General features: G+C 31.5%; 1 protein-coding gene across 1 annotated transcript in view; it reads left to right on the plus strand.

The window, feature by feature from the left end:
- LOC129907788 (alpha-catulin) overlaps positions 1-21,405 on the plus strand; it is a 392,337-nt gene extending 370,932 nt beyond the window's left edge. Inside the window, exon 6 of the mRNA XM_055984164.1 lies at positions 20,915-21,405. Coding sequence (XP_055840139.1) covers positions 20,915-21,040 — 126 coding nt within the window. The 3' untranslated portion in view covers positions 21,041-21,405. The remainder of the gene's footprint in view (positions 1-20,914) is intronic.
- Positions 21,406-22,078: the final 673 nt, after the last annotated feature.

The following is a 22,078-nucleotide window of genomic DNA, read 5'->3' on the forward strand; positions in this document are numbered from 1 at the left end:
GTTACCATGGCACATGATAGAATCAATCATAAAGTCACAGATTTCAGAACATTTCTCGCATACAGACATTATGACCACTATTAATAATTTAAATAATAATATATATATATATTTTTTTTTTTTTATTTTTTTTATTGGGGTACAATTAAGATTACGGCCCTGTGTGATTTCCAATGTTATATAATAAAACCACACATATCCCGAAAGTATGCTTTGTATTTTCAAAAGTATGCAATATGAATATATTTGCTAGAGTATTGCATACAAATCACTGAAGTATGCAATAGAATGATACCACAAACCAGAGAATGAAATAGATAGTTATTCTTATTAGTTTTATTTCCACTCAATACAAAAAAAAAAAAAGCTCTGGATGGAGGTTGTCAAAACACAGAATGAAAAATGTGAATTTTTAAAAGTTAATTATTAAAAGACCACTTGTATTTTAGTTAACACTTAGTCAAATTTAACAGTACTTTTAATTAGAATAAGTAAAAGAATCAATAAATTAATTAATTACGACGAGAATAAACAAAATAAAGAACTTTAAATAGAGCGCAAAAATCCACGTCACTTGCTAGAGAAGGCAGGGTTCGGGTGTTTTGTGTTAAGCCATAACTACATTGGCTCAAAAAGTGAAAAAGTACAAAAGTGAAAATTTTCAAACGCATTTCCGTATAGTTTTTCGGGATGAACAATTAAAATAAATGATGCAGAAAGCTTATTTTTTGGTCTAATAAACAATTTGTATACTCTTTTTCACAAAACAACTGCGCTAGACAGAAAAAAAATATTTTCACTTTTGTACTTTTTCAAAAAGTGGTGTATGTAGTTAAGCCTTTATTCAGTAGAATAGCTATCTGAGTGATCTTTCTTAATTGAAAAATTCATTGTTTTCATCTGATTGTATGTTTTTATCTGATTAATTCGTCAGACAGTTAACTGACTGTTTATTAGAAGATTGAAAATTCAGGTCTTAAGCGTACTTTGTAGATATTGTAACAAAAAAAAAATGTTGAAATTGATCTTTTTTTTTACTTAAATCTTTAGTGAATGGTAGCGACCCTTAAATTTTTATATTAAAATCGGAAGATACTTGGCTTTAGCGACCCATTTATAGTAGGTGGTGACCTTAATTGTAGACAGCGAGGATGGGGGTGTCTGAGGGCAAAGTCCTGGGGAAATATTCTTTCAGATATCGAAATGAGATATCCAATTAGTATTTTACACCCTAACAACCTGATTTACATTCCTTAATCTACAAAATCATCTCCTTCGACCCTTGATTTTGTTTTTCTTTATTTTTTTATTTTTGAGGTTTAGGTTTAGTTTTTTTAGACGGAATTTTGCGTTGATTGATATGCGCGAAAGGTGTTTGGTTTTTTGCAATTTTTTTGTGTGTTTTTTTATGAAGGGAATGAGAAGTAGGTAGGGACATAGTTTTTTTTATCTTCTATATAGGATGTGATTATGTACCTTACGGCTTTTTTATGAATTTAGGGTGTGTGGTCTAGGTGGTTTTCGTGGAAGGAAAGACGTATGGTGTATTAAGTATAACTATATCGTCGGCACAAAGCCAAAACCGCGAATCTGCATTTTTTGACATTTTCACTTTAATGCGTCATGAACCTTGTTATCGGTTTCTCTATTCACTGCATCGACCCCAGTCCTCCATCTGTTGCCTAAAGCACAGACAATTATATACAGATATCGCATCCCATAGAAAAAAAATTGTCATCAAATTTTTTTCCAGCCGACACGTTTCAGCCGACAAGAGCTTTTTAAATTGGAATCAAAAAGGAGAAGAGAATTTTTCAGCCGACAAAAAAGCTTTTTTTTTAATTGAAAAAGAGAACAATAAAAAGGATCTCTTACGACCATGACCTTACTCACTCTCCCGCGAAAATAAAATAAGGAGTGCAGTGGGTAGATAGACGTGATTTCAATTCGTCTTTGACTTTCTAAGCAATCAGCTGCTGTGAAATATTTCAAATAGGTATATATCGTCGGCGTAAAGCAAAATTGTTCTAAGTAGGTACATAGGATTCCTTAAGGACTAAGAACAATTTGGCTTTACGCCGACGATATGTACATAAACTGTATGTAATTGAAAATATTTTATAAGAGAGTGTCGGCTGATTTTGAGATTTCATGGGCACTGGGCACCGATCAGATTGTTCAATTGTGTGTAGACATATAGGCATACATATGAGGTGCAGAGTTTTGGTGAAATATGAACATGAGCATAGTGTGCGTATCTGCTTATACATTAAGCCGATGTCGTTGGGCGACATGACGTTAGCGTGCATAAGGCGGCCGGCCCATAGACAAGATACTTGTGTGTTCGCTCCGGTGTGCACACAAGTGTGGTGTCTGGTGTGTATACGTCGCTTAAATCTGTGAAAATTTTGGTAGATGGATAGGTAGGTAAGCAAGTTTTTAGATGAACTTTATTTTTTTTGATGAAAGCAAGAAAAAAAAGCAGGGTTGTAAAAAATCTTTTTTAAAACAAATATTTACTGCAACTTGATATTGTTTCGCATTAAAAAAATACTATTGCACCATCTTTATTGACAAAAACAATATTTTGCCTTAAAAAAAATTGTACCTATTGCAGATAAAAAAAAATCTCCATAGAAAAAAATAATCAATGCAAAGTGTGGGGGTGTGGGCAATAAATAGTTCATTTTTAATATTCGTCGAACTTCTTACAATTTTAGTTGCAATAATTATTTTTTTAATGAAAATATTTTTCTGTTGTACCTTATAAAATTTTTTTTATTGATGCAATTTTTTTCAGTTGCAATAAACGTTTTTTTTTTTCAATTAAGGGGTTATATCTACTTGTAAGTGCAAAAAAAACCTTCTTTTTTGTGGATTTTTTGTAAAGAGGCATTTAATTATATAAACCTAAAGAATACATATCCCTATAGCAAATTTAATGTATAAAAAGAATTCGCTATGTATTTAAAAAAATATTGGGTTCCGTTATTTTTGTAGTAGATCTCCTAGACGACCTCCAAAAAAAATGTGTCTGGCGGTGAGCACGATTACTCCGGAACGGCTGGACCGATCGGCTTGAAATTTTTACTGAATTTTCTTTGATATTTTTGTCAGGTAATGAACGAAGGAAAAAGGTTTTTGACAATAATTGGATTTTTTATGCCATTTTAAAGTGTAAATTTTCGTGAAAAAAAACGATTTTTGTCTTTGAGAAGCCGCCATTTTGTCAAAAATCAAAATTTTGACTATTCCTTCGTTCATTACCTGCATTTGTCTATCCTGGAAATGAATATTTTGGATTTTTCAATTTTGGGTGATTTGTATCAGAGATATCTTGCTCACCGCCAGACAGCTTTTTTTGGAGGTCGTCTAGGAGATCTACTACAAAAATAACGGAACCCAATATTTTTCTAAATACACAGCGAATTATTTTTATACATTAAATTTGCTATATGTACATGTATTCTTTATGTTTGTATAATGAAATGCCTCTTCACAAAAAATCCGCAAAAAAGAACGTTTTTTCGCACTTACAACTAGATATAACCCCTTAAATTTTTTTTTTTTCCAAAAAATATTCTTTTAAATTTAAATTCATTTTTTTACTTGCGGTTTACGATTTACGGAAAAGTTAAGACTTCGTAAAAAAATCGAACTCGAGATAACAAAAAGCAAAGATTGGGTCTCGCAATAATTTTGACTATCTGCCTCTATCTCGATCTGTAGCGATTTTCCTACTTGAAAATTGGTAACTAAGAGTGATTCCGTAGAGGGAAAATTTGCTTTAGGACCAAAATAAACCTTTTATAGAAAAGGTAGGGTTTCTCAAAAATTTTTGAATTTTTTTGAAGCTTTTTTTTTATCCATATTCAATTATACAGGGTGATTCAGGAGTAATGTGCCAAAAAGCTAGAGCGTGTAGGTTAGGTCGAGACAAGAAAAAAATCGTATGGGAGAGGGGGGGGGGGGGTGTAACACAATAACGTGTTACACCTTTTTGTAAAGCCAAAACCCTAGTATTTTACAAACATTTTAAAGAAAGCCATTTTATGGCACAGTTTTTGAAAAATTAATTTTTAAAATAAAAATTTTGAAAAAAAATTTCAAAGTAATTTTTTTCAAAATTTCATGTAATTAAGTACTAATTTAGTTTTTTAAATTCGATGCTCTTATTCATTTTTAAACAAAAACAAAAAACCAAATTGAAAAATATTTTGTGATTTTCGAAAAATTAACAAAAGATAAGTTAAAAATTCTGAGTTTGGGGACCAGTTTCTCAAATACACTGCTTTCAATTTCCGTATAATTGATTTTGAAATTTGTGAATTTGTTAGAAAATTGCTTCTGCCGCTTTTATAATGTCTTCAAATAACTCAGGCAATCTTTTCATATCATTTAGGAATTTTTTTTGAAAAAAAAACCCAACAAAACACAAATTAAAGTCTTAAGTAAATTAAATTTTAAAAGCAAAACGGAAGCAGTGCAATTTTTCAAGCAATTTTTCATCGAGATAATAGTATTTTTAAATTAACGGCGTTTGTAAGAAAAGATCATGAATATCGGATCTGTTTCCGCCCTTTACAACATTTTTTAGCTTCAGTTACTCCACTAAATAATTTTATTGTTAAATTAGTAATTTTCTTAACTCTACACAAACGAAACAACAACAAAATTAGAATGTGTAATTCCTTTCGTTTATCTACAAGACATGAAAAATAAAAGAACTAAATAAAGGAGGAATTTATTTCCTTTTTTTTCCAATTAAGTAGGTAGTAAGGTATTTAATTTGGTTCTGCAATATGGATCAAAGACAAACCAGACATTTGAATGTTCTCCGTTTCCGCTGTTCTTGATTTATAGATAACACTGGTCAACAAGGTTCTTGTTACAGACACCAAGATATACTTTTCTATAGGTTTTTTGGGTGCTGAGCTCGAATCCGTCAAAAAATTTTATCACATCACGTTTTTGAGATAATCCCGTTAGAATATCGAAAATGCCGCTTTTTATCAGTTTTCGAGGTTATTTCTTAGCATTCGTTTATTTGTTATAAATAAATTTGTAACGGTTTCTAAAAGAACTAAATCTTGTCTTTCTAAATCCGTTAAATCTCTTAAATATCTCTTTTCTTCTTCGAGAAATGTTTGTAGTATTGTAATTTTTTTTGTATGCCCCTTTTTCGTTTTGCCAGACGGGCCCTTTTGCCCCAGTCCGACTTGTTTCACCTACCTAATTAGATACTCATGATTTCATACCCCAGTTCAACAAGACAAAAAAAAAACACAAACCAAATCAATGCGCAAACAAATAAAACTGTGCATGCATTCTTTTTTCCTTGATTTCCAAAATATATCCCAAAACCAGATCTCATTTGTATATTCCTAACCCTAACCTATCCTATGAAAAAATATTAAAGAACAAAATTTCATTCATTGATCAGGTAAGTAGTACTAGGTACCTACCTACTTTCTTAAAATGCATTTACAATCCTTTTGCATAGGGTCAATGTGGGTAAATGTAAACAGGGGTAAATGAGAACATGGCTCATAACAAGCTTCAGTTAAATCTCTTTGACACATACATAAGTACAAATCGCGGACGCATGTATCTTTTAACTTATACGTAAAACTCATTGATGTCAAGAGAGAATTCATTCGATGAGCGTATTTTCCGTGAAAGATAATTTTTTAAACAAGTCGTTAGTCTTCCAGAAAAATTAAATATTTTTGCAGATTCAATTAAGTCAGTATAATTTGCAAATACTTTTTAGTTTTTAATTTTGATGTAGATTCTATATGAAACAAACAAATTTTAAAATACAAGACATTTATGTCGATTTGCATGTGTTTACATTCACCCCAGAATATTTTTCATAATGGGTAAATGTAAACAACGTATTCTGGGGGTAAATATAAACATATATTTTTGCTGAAATTATTGGTTTTAATAAAAATAACGTATTTTTAGTCAATTACTATTGCTAAAGTGCCGCGAAATCACATTTTAAAGTAGCCAACACCATTATTTTTAGAGGATGGTGTTGCAAAATCGGTCTTTGACGTAAAAACAAAAAAAAATATGACGTTCAGAGCTGCTGAGGATGCATATTGGGTGCCTATATAAAGAATCAATGGAAGAAAACAAAAACTTTTTTGGAATTTGAAAAAGTTTTTGTCAAATATCTTCTTAAACGCGCCATCCAAGGAAACAAAAACAAAACTAAATTGCAAAAAAAAACAAACAAACAAAAACAAAAAACCAACCCAAATATGTATGTAGATACTAGTACATATTCCTTATTCTTTCTTTCTCTTCTAATAGATCTTTTGTGAGTAGGTACTGAACTACTGAGTAAGTTTTTTGTGTTGTTTTTTTAATGAATCGTTCTCGTTGAGGCAGACTGACCAGCGTCAACCGTATATTCTTTTGATAGAAAGAAACAAAAAACGTGCGCCAGGACGACTCGATACTCGAGCTACAAGGTCTACTTCTATGGACAGAAAAAAAAACACATATCGTCGCCCTAGTATTGAAGTGCCGTATACGCCATTTTAAGATTTTTGGGAAATCGCATTTAAATGTTCGGAAGATAATTGCGAAAGAACTAACCGCTGGTATTTTTTGATATTTTAGTATGATATATAATTAAAATGTGTCTTTTATATACATGTTATTGGACATCTGCAATTCGTTTAGTTTTCAAAATATATAAATTTTTGTCCAAAATGAGTTTGCCGTATACGCCATGAAAATCAGAAGTTTATTTTATTCATATACACGTACGTCAAAAAAAACATAACGTACGTCAAAACAATTCGCAAAATTTTCTTGCATTGCATGAAAAATTTGCCGTAAATGCCAAAATTTCTTGTTATTGTCAAAACAATAGTGAATATTTCGGCAACGAAAAAAGATAGAAAAAAACGGATAGCAGATTTGAAAAGAGCAACTTCGAAAACATACGACTGCATACCTACCTAGTTCAAAAAATGCAATTTGGCGTATACGGCACTCCAATACTAGGGCGACGATATGTGCACAACGGTCTTGAGTTGTAATCGTATCTGAGTACTATTTTCTTTTGTGCTCTTATACTTCAAATACGACGATTTTCTGTTTGCCTTTCCATTTTTTTAATTGACAAACAATATTGCAACACCACAGATCACCTCATATTTTTATTCCTCATCTCAATCTGAACCTAGCTTATGAAAAAAATATTAGAGAAAAAAATGCATTTATTGCTCAGGTTTTTATTTTTAAATACGTCCACAATCCGTCTGCACACACACAGCTCTATTTTTCTTCCAAAAATCCCGCCTTAAAAAAGAAACAGTTGAAGCGCGATATTGCAATGCAAAAACACAACGGGCCTTACCAATAATCAAAATTAAAGCTCAGTTAAATATTTAACTGAGCTTTAAATATTTTTCCATACCAATAACCAATTTAATAGTCAGGTTAAGGGTTAACGCCACGTTAATTTTATAGTTGGGAAACTGAACTATAAACGCGCGGTTAAATGTAAACGCACGGTTTGTACTGTCATTTGACATAAAAAAAAAACATTTATCAAGTCAACAAGTTATTGAGAAAAATTAATAATGTTGGCGGCAATTAATTAAATAAGTAAATGGAAAAAATTTATTTGTTTATAAATATTTATCTTTTTATTAATAAATATTCATTACTTTCAGAAAAGGCTGAAAAAGAAAACTAACCCCCTGAATACAATGGTGTAGCTGTGGCTGTAGCTTGTAGCGCAAGTTGAAGAATTCTCAACTTTTTGCTCAGCTGCCGCCAACTTTTGTTGTTGTTTCCCTCGGTAAAATGTTGGCAGTACTACAAGCTACAGTCACAGCTACACCATTGTATTGAGTCAGTTAAAAAAAAAACAGATCTGCAAATTTTTCATCGTCGTACTTCACGAACTTTTTTTTTATGCACTTTTGGCCTCCTTGCTTGGGCTCCATTTTTTAACTTTTACAATCAAAATAAAAATATATGAAGGTATGTAGGTATTTTGTAGTTATCATTTTGTTCATTATTACATTACATGCAAAAAATGCCACTTCAATTATGTCATTTTGACAACAAATGTAATAGATCTGGTAATAGAAGCACAATTAGTTAAACGCGTGTTTATTTTGATTATTAGTACACACCCAATTTAACGCGACGGTACTTAAACGTGTGTTTAGTGATTCATTATTGGTAAGGCCCAACAAGAATACAAGAACAAATTTCAGAGATACAGAAAAATAACGATTCCAACTCAAGAGTCAAGACCGATATGCCCATTAGAGATGGGTAGTTCCGGAGCCAAATAGTTCCTGGAACTAGTTCCTCACTCGGAACTAGTTCCAATCGTTCCACAAAATTAATTTAAACAGTTCCATCGTTCCGACACAGCCACACACAAAAGAAAGAAAGAAGAAGAGCAACAAGAAACAAAACGAAAACGAACATGTCTCTGTCTCTGTTTGAAATACACAATACACACACGCATGTCATAGAATTCTAATCCAAAGCCAACACACATGGATGCGAACGAGTTGAGCGTCAAAAATTCACAAACCAAAACCACAACTACACTCTTATGAATCATGCTCATGGACATGGAACTACATTAATAGTTCCAGTTTCATGTCTTCCATCAGGAAAAAATTCTTGATAGTTCCGCGGAACTAGTTCCAGGAACAAGATGGAAAAAATTCAATTTCATACTGAAAAAACTCAAATTCTTGATAGTTCCGCGGAACTAGTTCCAGAAACTAGAAGGAAAAAATATTTAATTTCATACTATTTCTTTTTTGATGCATTTTTCTGAAAAAAACTCAAAGTCTTGATAGTTCCGCGGAACTAGTTCCAGGAACTAGAAGAAAAAAATATTCAATTTCATACAATTTTTTTTTTTTTTTGATGCATTTTCCTGAAAAAAAACTCAAATTCTTGATAGTTCCGCGGAACTAGTTCCAGGAACTAGAAGGAAAAAATATTTATTTTCAATCTATTTCTTTTTTGAAACATTTTCCTGAAAAAACTCTAATTCTTGATAGTTCCGCGGAACTAGTTCCAGGAACTAGAAGGAAAAAACATTTTCATACTATTTTTTTTTTTGATGCATTTTCCTGAAAAAAAAAACTTAAATTCTTGATAGTTCCGCGGAACTAGTTCCAGGAACTAGAAGGAAAAAATATTCAATTCGATACTATTTTTTTTTTTTTTTTATGCATTTTCCTGAAAAAAAACTCAAATTCTTGATAGTTCCGCGGAACTAGTTCCAGGAACTAGAAGGAAAAAACATTTTCATTTTTTTTTTTTTTTATGCATTTTCCTGAAAAAAAAAACTTAAATTCTTGATAGTTCCGCGGAACTAGTTCCAGGAACTAGAAGGAAAAAATATTCAATTCGATACTTTTTTTTTTTTTTTATGCATTTTCCTGAAAAAAAACGCAAATTCTTGATAGTTCCGCGGAACTAGTTCCAGGAACTAGAAGGAAAAAATATTTATTTTCAATCTATTTCTTTTTTGATACATTTTCCTGAAAAAACTCTAATTCTTGATAGTTCCGCGGAACTAGTTCCAGGAACTAGAAGGAAAAAACATTTTCATACTATTTTTTTTTTTTTGATGCATTTTCCTGAAAAAAAAAACTTAAATTCTTGATAGTTCCGCGGAACTAGTTCCAGGAACTAGAAGGAAAAAATATTCAATTTCATACTATTTTTTTTTTTGATGCATTTTCCTAAAAAAAAAACTTAAATTCTTGATAGTTCCGCGGAACTAGTTCCAGGAACTAGAAGGAAAAAATATTCAATTCGATACTATTTTTTTTTATGCATTTTCCTGAAAAAAAACTCAAATTCTTGATAGTTCCGCGGAACTAGAAGGAAAAAATATTTAATTTCATAACCATTTCTTTTTTGATGCATTTTCCTGAAAAAAAAACTCAAATTCTTGATAGTTCCAAGGAACTAGTTCCCGGAACTAGTTCCGACCGAAAAAAGAACCGTTCCATGTTCGTTCCGGCTTTGGAACTGTTTTGCGCATCTCTAATGCCCATGATTTTTTTTCTTTTCTATCCATACAAAAAGATCTTCTCGCTCGGTCTGAGGCAGAGCCGTGAAAACACATGATACTCACTCTCAAAGACCACGTAAAAGAGAATCAGAGAATAAATAATCAAAATTCCAAAGAGAAATAAAAGCATTTTAAAATTTCTCAAATTTTTCATTGAAAAGAGCTTTTTTAAAAGCTCTTCAAAGTGGTGATTTTCAGTTTCATATGTCACTTTTTTCTATGAAGATGAGATATCTGTATATAATTATTTGTGCTAAAAGCCTAAAATATCAATTTTCGTTGCACGGGTTTCCATAAGATTGCATGAGTTTCCAAAACTTAGAAGCCGTTTTTCTCAAAACTACAATTTTGCAGATTCGTGGTTTTGGCGTTGTGCCCACGATATAGAGCGGGGGAGAAAAAAATGTGTCAAGATCTTTATCTTGCTTTTTTTTGCATGAACAAAATGAGAGGGAACATAGGTATGTATATAAGTAGGGATATACTGATTTTTTTGCATTGTTTTCCTTCCTATGTGGGTTATTGCAAATATTTTTTTTATGATTTTGGGGTGTGTGGCTTAGAAAAAAATCATTCGAGACGTATGGTGTGGTGTCTATTGTGTATTGTATATATAGAGCGAGGGATAGAAAAATGTGCCAAGATCTTTAAGGGCCGAACCCATAGAATCCGTTGCGTCCGTTCCGTCGAAGTTTTCAACTGACAGCTCCATAAAATACACACGTTCTCATGGGAAGCGACCCATAAGCGACGGATCGGACGGAGACGGACGGATTCGACGGAAGAAGTAGCCCAACTTTCTACTTTTTCATCCGTCGTATCCTTTGACATTGGTTGTCAACAATAGACCAGTTCGATTTTCTGTTTCTGAGTGCACACCGGGGAATTTCAGAACTAAGAACTGTGTTCTTTTCTTCTCCGATTTTATGAATTGTGAACTTTAATTGTTTATTTGTGAAGAAAATGTAATAAAAGTAACATTTAATGATATATCTAATAAATTATATCAATTAAATACTCAAATTCTGATGTAGATTTCTGGCCGAAAATGCGAATTTTATTGTTTGTTGCATCCCTTTCTCATGAAAACCTCCACCTCACAAATAAATAAACGACTATTTCTTGGGTTATATAAAAAAAGTGAATTTTCTAAGTGTTCTTTTTTAAACGTCAAATTGATTTTGGTGAAAAATTTTTATATGGACATCGACAATGAAGAAATCAACGGTATTCTAAAAAAAATTTTTATTGTAAATACATATATACAACTATATTTTTCATACGGAGGGGTTGATGTAACTACACACTTAAAAAATTAGCACTGTTTGCGTTATTTTTTTAACATTAGTGTTTATAAAATAGCGCAACACGCCACAACATTACATACACCTATATATTATTGATATATGTGCCCTTAATTATGAAAGTCACTCTCAAAAATGGTCTCAAATCTAGCCTTAAAATAATTATTATTTAAGGGGTAAAGTTTGCTGCAGTAAATAAACTTCTTTTTTGTCCTCTAGTGATTTTATAAAAGAAACATAATTAAATCGTTATAAGAAAATTAATATGTAAGTTTTTCTTTAAACAATGCAAAAAGTGACTTAGTCCACTTTCATTATCATGGGCACATAATATTATTGAACTGCCGGATATGTAGAACAATCTTGCATTTCAATAGTTCGCCAAGATTGCACCTCCGAAAATAAAGAAAAAAAAAGCTCCTCAAACACGACCCTTACTTATAGATTTTTATAAATATTATGTTATTGAGAAAATTTCTTCAGGAAAAAAAAAATATGTACCGAAATAGGGTTCCGAATTTCAAAAGAATCGGTGCAGTAGTTTTGAAGTTATGAGTGGCACCGGCTTTGAAAACATTAGTTGTGGGGAGAACGATTTAAAGTTTTGAACTCTGGACTAAAACGTTCGTAAGCGAAGTATTAAAATCCTCATAACTTGGTCAATTTGGCTCCAATAAACCTACAATTTAAACACAATATTCTTTAGATATGAAGAAAATTTTAATTCAAATAAAAAAAAAACAAAACTGGGTTTTCCGGGAAAAAAGCATGTTTGAGTTTTTTTTTATTCTTAGGAACTTTAATATTTATTAGAATGAAGTCTTTAGTGTTTGACTAAAAACTACAGGTTATTAAATAATGGTATAAATATGTCTATAATATAGCAAAATTTTATACAAAATCAATTAAAAAACGAAAACATTTTTTTTTTCTAAATTTCATCTTTAAAACTTAATTTTTCAAAAACTATTTAGGGCCAATTTTTCAATAGTCCGATAAACCTCAGTTAGAGCTTATTCCTAGGAATAAAAGTTTTTTTTATGATGACATTTTATTCTTCTTATAATCTAACTGACGATTGAAAAATCAGGGCTAAGGGCCAATTTTTCAATAGTCAGATAAACCTCAGATAGAGCTTATTCCTAGGAATAAAAGTTTTTTTTATATTGACATTTGGCAGTTTTTATTCATCTGATAGTCTAACTGACGATTGAAAAATCAGGGCTAAATGAAACAATTTTAGTCAAAAAATAAAATAAAGAATAAATTACTAACTTTAAGAAAAGTTATAGCACAGGATTGTACATACATTTTTTGATTTTTAATATTTTTGTTTCTCCCGGCTAATCGGTAGGTAAGTGGGTAAGTACTTAAGTGTCTTTAACTGTACCAAGAAAATGAAAATTTTTAATTCCGAATAACTTTTTTATTATTTGGTACCTATTTGACGTGGAAATGTGCCCAAATATTTTTGGCCATTTTTTAGAACAAAATACCGCACTGTGCGTCGTCGTTAAAATTCGCTGCTTGTCAGTAAGTTTTATGATACTTCACTTTATTTCTAACTGTTATTGCTGATTTTTTTGCCAATCAGTACCTTGTGCCCCCCCCCCCTAGGTACATACCATAGGTACCTACTGTTAACACTAAGAATAGGCACCAATCGGCAAAAATATTTTTAATGGTTTAACCCTTTCGAACCCAAGCTATGAAAATCAATATTAAAAAATGTTTTTTCCGTATTATCGGGTCAAAAAAATCACAACTACGAGATATGAATAGCAAAAAGTTATTTTCCAAAATAATAAATAGCAAAACTAATGTGTTATTCTCATGTTACATGTAAGAAACATGCACTGCCTAGACCACCAAAAAACGTCGGAGAACTGAGAAAACAACTTTTTATGAATCTATAATGTATGCTACTTCTTCTTAGCAAAAAAGTAAAACACTTTCTGCATTAACATTTTTTATATCTTTTTTTCAAAATTATGAGCATGTATAAAAAAGTTTTTTTTGCAAAAAAAAAAAAAATGTGAATTTCAGTCCCTTTTTCGATTAAAAAAATTTAAAGGTAGCTATGATATTTGACTAACTTTTTGTAATAATGCAATAACTAGGCATTATTATCTTTCAATTAAGCCATCGAAACCTAAAAAATTGTTTAATTTAATATTTTTTTAAGAATTTAAAAAAAAATGTTACATGAGAATAACGCTGAGTCCGAAAGGGTTAAAAGAAGGTATAACAAGAAAAATGTAAGATAGGTTGGTAATAAGAATAACGGACAAAAAATGAAAATGGCTTTTTGTGTAGCCATATCCCTTCGTAATATAGACATTATAGGTACCTAGGCAGGTATTGTAGAATGAAAACTAGTTGGCCTTGGATTTCTGTCTTTCAAACATTAATACAAAATCTGTCGTGTGTCCAATATAAAATACCAATGTTGGTGCCTACCTATGGAAAAAAAAGAAACATGTAGGTAGGTAAGTGTGTTCCACTTTACAAGGCAAAACAAAAAAAATTAACCATATAAATCAATAGTTCCCCACCTATTATTTTCGCAGACACAATGCAAAAAAATCAGTATATCCCTACTTATATACATACGTTACCTCTCATTTCGTTCATGCAAAAAAAAGCAAGAATAAAGATCTTGACACATTTTTTTCTCCCTCGCTCTATATAGTTATACTTAATAAACCATACGTCTTTCCTTCCCACGAAAACCACCTAGACCACACACCCTAAATTCATAAAAAAGCCGTAAGGTACATAATCACATCCTATATAGAAGATAAAAAAAACTATGTCCCTAGTAGGGACTCCCTACCTACTTCTCATTCCCTTCATAAAAAAACACAAAAAAAATTGCAAAAAACCAAACACCCTTCGCACATATCAATCAACGCAAAATTCCGTCTAAAAAAAACTAAACCTCAAAAATAAAAAAAAAATAAATAAAAACAACCACCAAATAGAAATCCTTCCAAAAAAGGAGGAGTCAAATAGAATGAACTAAAAATGAATTTGTTCGAATCAAACCGTATGATCATGATCAGTTGCGTCATGATAGGTTGCTCATGATAAGTTGTCGTAGGATGTCTCATGATAGGTTGTCCCATGATAAAATGGGTTGACCCCGAATAAAGACATGAAGGGTCCAGGGGAAAAACACGCATGTCCACTTTTCGTCAAAAATAAACTAATGATGAGGTCTTGTAGTATTTACTGAGCACTATCTGATGGTACCCTTACTTTTATCACAAATAATTATATACAGATATCTCATCTTCATAGAAAAAAGTGACATATGAAACTGAAAATCACCACTTTGAAGAGCTTTTTTCAATGAAAAATTTGAGAAAATTTAAAATGCTTTTTTTCTCTTTGGAATTTTGATTCTTTATTCTCTGATTCTCTTTTACGTGGTCTTTGAAATTGAGTATCATGTGTTTTCACGGCTCTCACTCAGACCGAGCGAGAAGATCTTTTTGTATGGATAGAAAAGAAAAAAAATCATGGGCATAACGGTCTTGAGTTGGAATCGTTATTTTTCTGTATCTTTGATTTTTGTTCTTGTATTTTTGTTGTGTTTTTGCATTGCAAAATCCCGTTTTAACTGTTTCTTTTTTAAGGCGGGATTTTTGGAAGAAAAATAGAGCTGTGTATGTGCAGACGGATTGTGCACGTATTTAAAAAAAACAACCCGAACAATAAATGCATTTTTTTCTCTAATATTTTTTTCATAAGGTAGGTTAGGATGAGGAATAAAAATATGAGCATAAGGTGATCTGTGGTGTTGCAATATTGTTTCTCAATTAAAAAAATGGAAAGGCTAACAGAAAATCGGCGTTTTGAAGTAAAAGAGCACCAAAGAAAATAGAACTCAGATAAGATTACCACTCAAGACCGTTGTACACATACATCGAGTATCGAGTCTTCCTGGAGCACGTTTTTTGTTTCTTTCTATCAAAAGAAAATACGGTTGACGCTGGTCAGTCCGGCTCAACGAGAACGGTTCATGAAAAAAAAAAACAACAAAAAAAACTTACTCAGTAGTTCAGTACCTAACCTACTCACAAAAGATCTATTAGAAGAGAAAGAAAGAATAAGGAATATGTACCTACTTGTACATATTTGGGTTGGTTTTTTGTTTTTGTTGTTTTTTTTTGCAATTTAGTTTAGAGATGCGCAAAACAGTTCCAAAGCCGGAACGAACACGGAACGGTTCTTTTTTCGGTCGGAACTAGTTCCTGGAACTAGTTCCGCGGAACTATCAAGAATTTCAGTTTTTTTTTCAAGAAAATGCATCAAAAAAAGAAATACTATGATTTTAAATCTAGTTCCTGGAACTAGTTCCTCGGAACTATCAAGAATTTCAGTTTTTTTTCAAGAAAATGCATCAAAAAAAGAAATACTATGATTTTAAATCTAGTTCCTGGAACTAGTTCCTCGGAACTATCAAGAATTTCAGTTTTTTTTTCAAGAAAATGCATCAAAAAAAGAAATACTATGATTTTAAATCTAGTTCCTGGAACTAGTTCCTCGGAACTATCAAGAATTTCAGTTTTTTTTTCAAGAAAATGCATCAAAAAAAGAAATACTATGATTTTAAATCTAGTTCCTGGAACTAGTTCCTCGGAACTATCAAGAATTTTAGTTTTTTTTTTCAAGAAAATGCATCAAAAAAAGAAATACTATGATTTTAAATCTAGTTCCTGGAACTAGTTCCTCGGAACTATCAAGAATTTCAGTTTTTTTTTCAAGAAAATGCATCAAAAAAAGAAATACTATGATTTTAAATCTAGTTCCTGGAACTAGTTCCTCGGAACTATCAAGAATTTCAGTTTTTTTTTCAAGAAAATGCATCAAAAAAAGAAATACTATGATTTTAAATCTAGTTCCTGGAACTAGTTCCTCGGAACTATCAAGAATTTTAGTTTTTTTTTTCAAGAAAATGCATCAAAAAAAGAAATACTATGATTTTAAATCTAGTTCCTGGAACTAGTTCCGCGGAACTATCAAGAATTTGAGTTTTTTTTTAGGAAAATGCACCAAAAAATAAATAGTATGATATTGAATATTTTTTCGTTCTTGTTCCTGGAACTCGTTCCGCGGAACTATCAAGAATTTGAGTTTTTTTCAAGAAAATGCATCAAAAAAAGAAATACTATGATTTTAAATCTAGTTCCTGGAACTAGTTCCGCGGAACTATCAAGAATTTGAGTTTTTTTCAGGAAAATGAATCAAAAAAAGAAATAGTATGATATTGAATATTTTTTCTTCTAGTTCCTGGAACTAGTTCCGCGGAACTATCAAGAATTTGAGTTTTTTTTTCAAGAAAATTCATCAAAAAAAGAGATAGTATGAAATTGAATATTTTTTCCTTCTAGTTGTTGGAACTAGTTCCGCGGAACTATCAAGAATTTTTTCCTGATGGAAAACATGAAACTGGAACTATTAATGTAGTTCCATGTCCATGAGCATGATTCATAAGAGTGTAGTTGTGGTTTTGGTTTGTGAATTTTTTACGCTCAACTCGTTCGCATCCATGTGTGTTGGCTTTGGATGAGAATTCTATGACATGCGTGTGTGTATTGTGTATTTCAAATAGAGACAGAGACATGTTCGCTTTCGTTTTGTTTCTTGTTCCTCTTCTTCTTTCTTTCTTTTGTGTGTGGCTGTGTCGGAACGATGGAACTGTTTAAATTAATTTTGTGGAACGAGTGGAACTAGTTCCGAGTGAGGAACTAGTTCCAGGAACTATTTGGCTCCGGAACTACCCATCTCTACTTTTAGGTGTAAGTACACACGTAATATCTGTGGCAACAAGGAAAAACAACATAAGTCAGTTTTTACAACTTTTCAGGAGAGCGTTTTGAAAGTTTGGCTTCCCATAAGAACTCAATGCTAATGTCATTTTCCTTTTACCTGTAATTCAAAAACCGCTTAAGATAAAAATACGAAAAAAATATGGTAGATAGAATCGCTTATTGTGCATCAGATTTTGTGAAAATCTCAATTTCGACATAAGTTGACTTATGTTGTTATTCCTTGTTGCCACAGATATGTAGGTAGGATTTTATTTCCTTTGCCACAGCAATTGTCCTTGAAAAATGTAGTTGATTGTATTTTGGTTGGAAAAAGAAATTCAAACAAGTGGTAGGTAGGAAGTGATAAAAATGATCATTCTTGGTTTGTTGTTATTTTCTTTAGTGAGGTAGGTTATGTAGGTATCTATTGATATTGAAAGATTTATTTAGTGTGGATCAGGACTGTAAAAAGTTCTATTTAAAAATGCATTTGAATTTAAAAATAAATGATTGCAACCAAAAATATTTTGCATAAAAAAATGTTATTGCAACTGAAGAATACCTAGGTATTTGGATTGAAAATTAAATTTTTATTGCAACTGAAAATATTTTGCACACAAAAAAAATTAAAAATGTTGCATTAAATATTTGTTCATGATCTTAGGCGATTAACTTTGCATTTATGTTATTTTGCAATTATTAAAAATATACTATTGGAGATACAAAAATCTTCTATAACTTATTTGAAAGGTAATAATGTAAAGGTGAATACCACAAAAGGATTCTTAAAAATTCAATCATTAAATAGGGGTAAAACGAAATTGCAATAAAGTGACTATTTTCTAAAAGCAACGTTGTAGAAAACTGATTTTTTTTTTAAATTGGTGGATACATTTATTGGAAGGCTAACGAAGGTATTGAAAATTTCAAAACTAAGTTATAAACTATTTTCTTAAACTAAAACATGAAGTAGACCTTTGACATAGTTGTAGGTAGGGGACATTTTTTTGACGATTTGAAAAATGCCATTTGAAAGATAATGAAAAAAAAATTAAGGATCTCTGCGTTTCAAAATATGAATTTTTGAAAAACTAAAAACCTTTTTAGATTGTAGCCACACGATTTCAGATTTTTTGAAAGCTCCGAAAAATTGCTAAACATTAAAAATCACCCAAAAATACCTGCCCCTAAAAAGGTTTTTAGTTTTTCAAAAATTCATATTTTGAAACGCAGAGACCCTTAATTTTTTTTTTCATTATCTTTCAAATGGCATTTTTCAAATTGTCAAAAAAATGTCCCCTACCTACAACTTTGTATCTCCAATAGTATATTTTTAATAATTGCAAAATAACATAAATGCAAAGTTAATCGCCTAAGATCATGAACAAATATTTAATGCAACATTTTTAATTTTTTTTGTGTGCAAAATATTTTCAGTTGCAATAAAAATTTAATTTTCAATCCAAATACCTAGGTATTCTTCAGTTGCAATAACATTTTTTTATGCAAAATATTTTTGGTTGCAATCATTTATTTTTAATTTCAAATGCATTTTTAAATAGAACTTTTTACAGTTCTGATCCACACTAAATAAATCTTTCAATATCAATAGATACCTACATAACCTACCTCACTAAAGAAAATAACAACAAACCAAGAATGATCATTTTTATCACTTCCTACCTACCACTTGTTTGAATTTCTTTTTCCAACCAAAATACAATCAACTACATTTTTCAAGGACAATAATTGCTGTCGCAAAGGAAATAAAATCCTACCTACATATTACGTGTACTTACACCTAAAAGCAATGCGCCTGTGCATTTGCGATTATTCAAAAACGAAACAAAAATATAGAAATAGAAAACCACCCTCCACTTAAAAAAATATCTAAATATCTAGCTACCATCGAAAAAAAATTAAAACCAAAAAAAAAACTTATCAACCTTCTTCTGCTTACACGTATACCTACCTATACCTACCCACCTCAAGCACACCAGTCACTTGCAAAAGTTGTTTTTGCTTCTTTTTTCCATCAATCTTTAAAACTAGCCATCTCGTCTTCGCCCTGCTTGTGCGAAGCAATCCAGTTGTGAAAAAATATATATACCCGCACGGCATAAACAAAAAATACCAAGACTGGAAACTCGGCGGTCAACTGACGTTTGCCTACAAGCTGCGAGGTGTGGTGAATGTCGTGAACCTATCGTTGTGTTCGTGTTGGATGTGTGGTGAATGTCGTGAATCTATAAATGTGTGCGTGTTAACGTCATTTACCAACGTGGTGGCTTTCACATATATTCACAGACAACACTGTACACAAAAGGGTTTTGGGGGGAAAGACGTACGAAAGTTTCCAGTCTTGGTATTTTTTGTTTATGGAACAAACTTCTGTGCTTGAAATTTTCTACCATCAGATTTTACCCATAGGTCCAAAACATGTATCCAAGAATTAAATTGTTGAGAAACATTTTAAAATTTTTCGATGACTGCGTAGAAAAGAGAGGGTTGATTTTTATAGATGAATTTATTTAATGAGAGGAAGCGAGATAGTAGTTAAATGTTGATACGAATAAGGAAAAGAAAAAAAAGTACATTTGTCTGCGAGAAGGTACCTATTAAATAATTTTTTTTTTTGTTAAATTATTCAGGAAACTGATATTAACACATGATTCAAAATAATAATTTAAATAAGAATAATTTTAGATATATATATGACAAGAGTGTATGAGCAAAATTGTGTGAAAATGAATTTCAACCCTCAAATTGTCAATAGGTCCAAATCATTATAATGCAGAAATCCTTCGCAACATTAAAAAAGTTCTTATCATGAGTGGGAAAGAGAGAGTTATTTTTAATAGATTTCTTAAATGCGAAGGACCGAGATGTAAGTTGAATAGGAACAAATGATAACAAAAAGGATCGTTTTGCCGTGCGGCATAAACAAAAAATACCAAGACTGGAAACTTTCATACGTCTTTCCCCCCAAAACCCTTTTGTGTACAGTGTTGTCTGTGAATATATGTGAAAGCCACCACGTTGGTAAATGACGTTAACACGCACACATTTATAGATTCACGACATTCACCACACATCCAACACGAACACAACGATAGGTTCACGACATTCACCACACCTCGCAGCTTGTAGGCAAACGTCAGTTGACCGCCGAGTTTCCAGTCTTGGTATTTTTTGTTTATGGTTTGTTCTACGTGCGACATCTTTACTAGTTATATGATCTTTGATCAAACGCTTTTGATCTGTGAGGCAAAGTTAACATGCATTGGCCAAGTGCCCCCGGTACCGTTTTTCACAAGAATACCATCCCGGGTAGTAGAGGTGGTCTGCAGGACACACCAGTTTTACTGATTGAGATCGTATGTTTTCGAAAAATAATGGAAAACTGTAGTCGCTTACATGGCATATTTCCGGTTGGCTTGGGCTTCAAAGACTTATTTACCAATTGAAAATGATACCTAACAAAAAATTTAGAAGTTGATTGTGTAATACATTCAGGTGTTACATGTTTTTTAAATAGAGGTAAGATCCATGATGTTTTTCTATCGCTAGAAATTATAAATAAAAACCTGTAGGCCAAAAAATAATTACATAATTAAAATATTCAAACTGTATGCTTATACGTTATTTTTATTTAAATTAAAATTTATAAAATTTATTGAATAATCGTTTTTTATTTTCTTTAGTACAAATTAGATTTCACTGGATTAACAAGTCGGACAGGATCGGGAGCTATAAAAGATGAAGAAGGTGGAAGTGGCATGATGATGGATTCAAAGGGTTCTACAAATAGTACTGAAGGCAGCATGTGACAGTACGGAATGGCTCGAAGAGCCAAAGGCGACGCTCGTAGGACTCGCGTATCATTCTTACTATTTTAAATGTCATTAAGTATCTTCTATGTATTAACTGTTTAGCAATCTTATTTATCAACATATTGGTTAGAATTTTTCTCTTTGTTTTGTTATTTTTGGATACATGAAGAATAGAATATTGTTCAATTGAATTGTAAATTATAAAAACAAAATCATTTTCAAAGTTAACATGTATACTCGTATGTTTGTTTATGATCGATATGATAGTAATTTATCAAACAAATGAGCTAAATAATTACGTGAACAAAATTTGTTGTACTTCTCTTAAGAAAGAAAATAGAAAAACGAATAAATCCTTTAAACCTTTTTTTTTGGCATTGACAATACTAATGTAGTTACCTATCAGATAAGGTGGAACTAAATATTATAATAAGGTTATAAAGACAAACCTGTAAGAATGGATATTCCAAAAAAACCTTGTTACATATTGATCTTAGAAAAAATGTATTGTTATTTCAAGTAACATGACCGTAAATTAATAGGGTTTACAGAGGAGCACGTTGAGTTGCCGAGGCCCCGGGGCAAGACCAATGAGGTTTTCGTTTGGTGCAAAAATCAATTTATTTTTTGACTTAGATCTGTCCAAAAACTGATTTTTTAATCATTGTTGACCACTTGAATATCCTAAATAAAAGCCTCCAAGAAAGCGAGGAAACATTATAACTGCAGAAGACAAAATCAAGTGGGCTATTTATAGACTTCTCGGAAAACTCCGGTAATGGTCCGTGTCTCTACAAGCAAATAAATTTGATTCTTTACCCTGCGTTCAAAAAATTCTTAAAGAAAACTCATCGGAAGAATCAACATTTGTTATCTACCATATTTCTCTCATAGTACAGAGTTTATTGGGTGGTATGCAGAAAGCTTTGTCTCATTCTCATGAGATTGAGCTCTGATAATGAGCTCCAGATAGTGAGGTTTATCTCATCTCAAGGCCCCAACCCATAGAATCCGTTGCGTCCGTTCCGTCAATCC

This window comes from Episyrphus balteatus, chromosome 1, assembly GCF_945859705.1.
Source record: "Episyrphus balteatus chromosome 1, idEpiBalt1.1, whole genome shotgun sequence".
NCBI classification, from domain to species: domain Eukaryota; kingdom Metazoa; phylum Arthropoda; class Insecta; order Diptera; family Syrphidae; genus Episyrphus; species Episyrphus balteatus.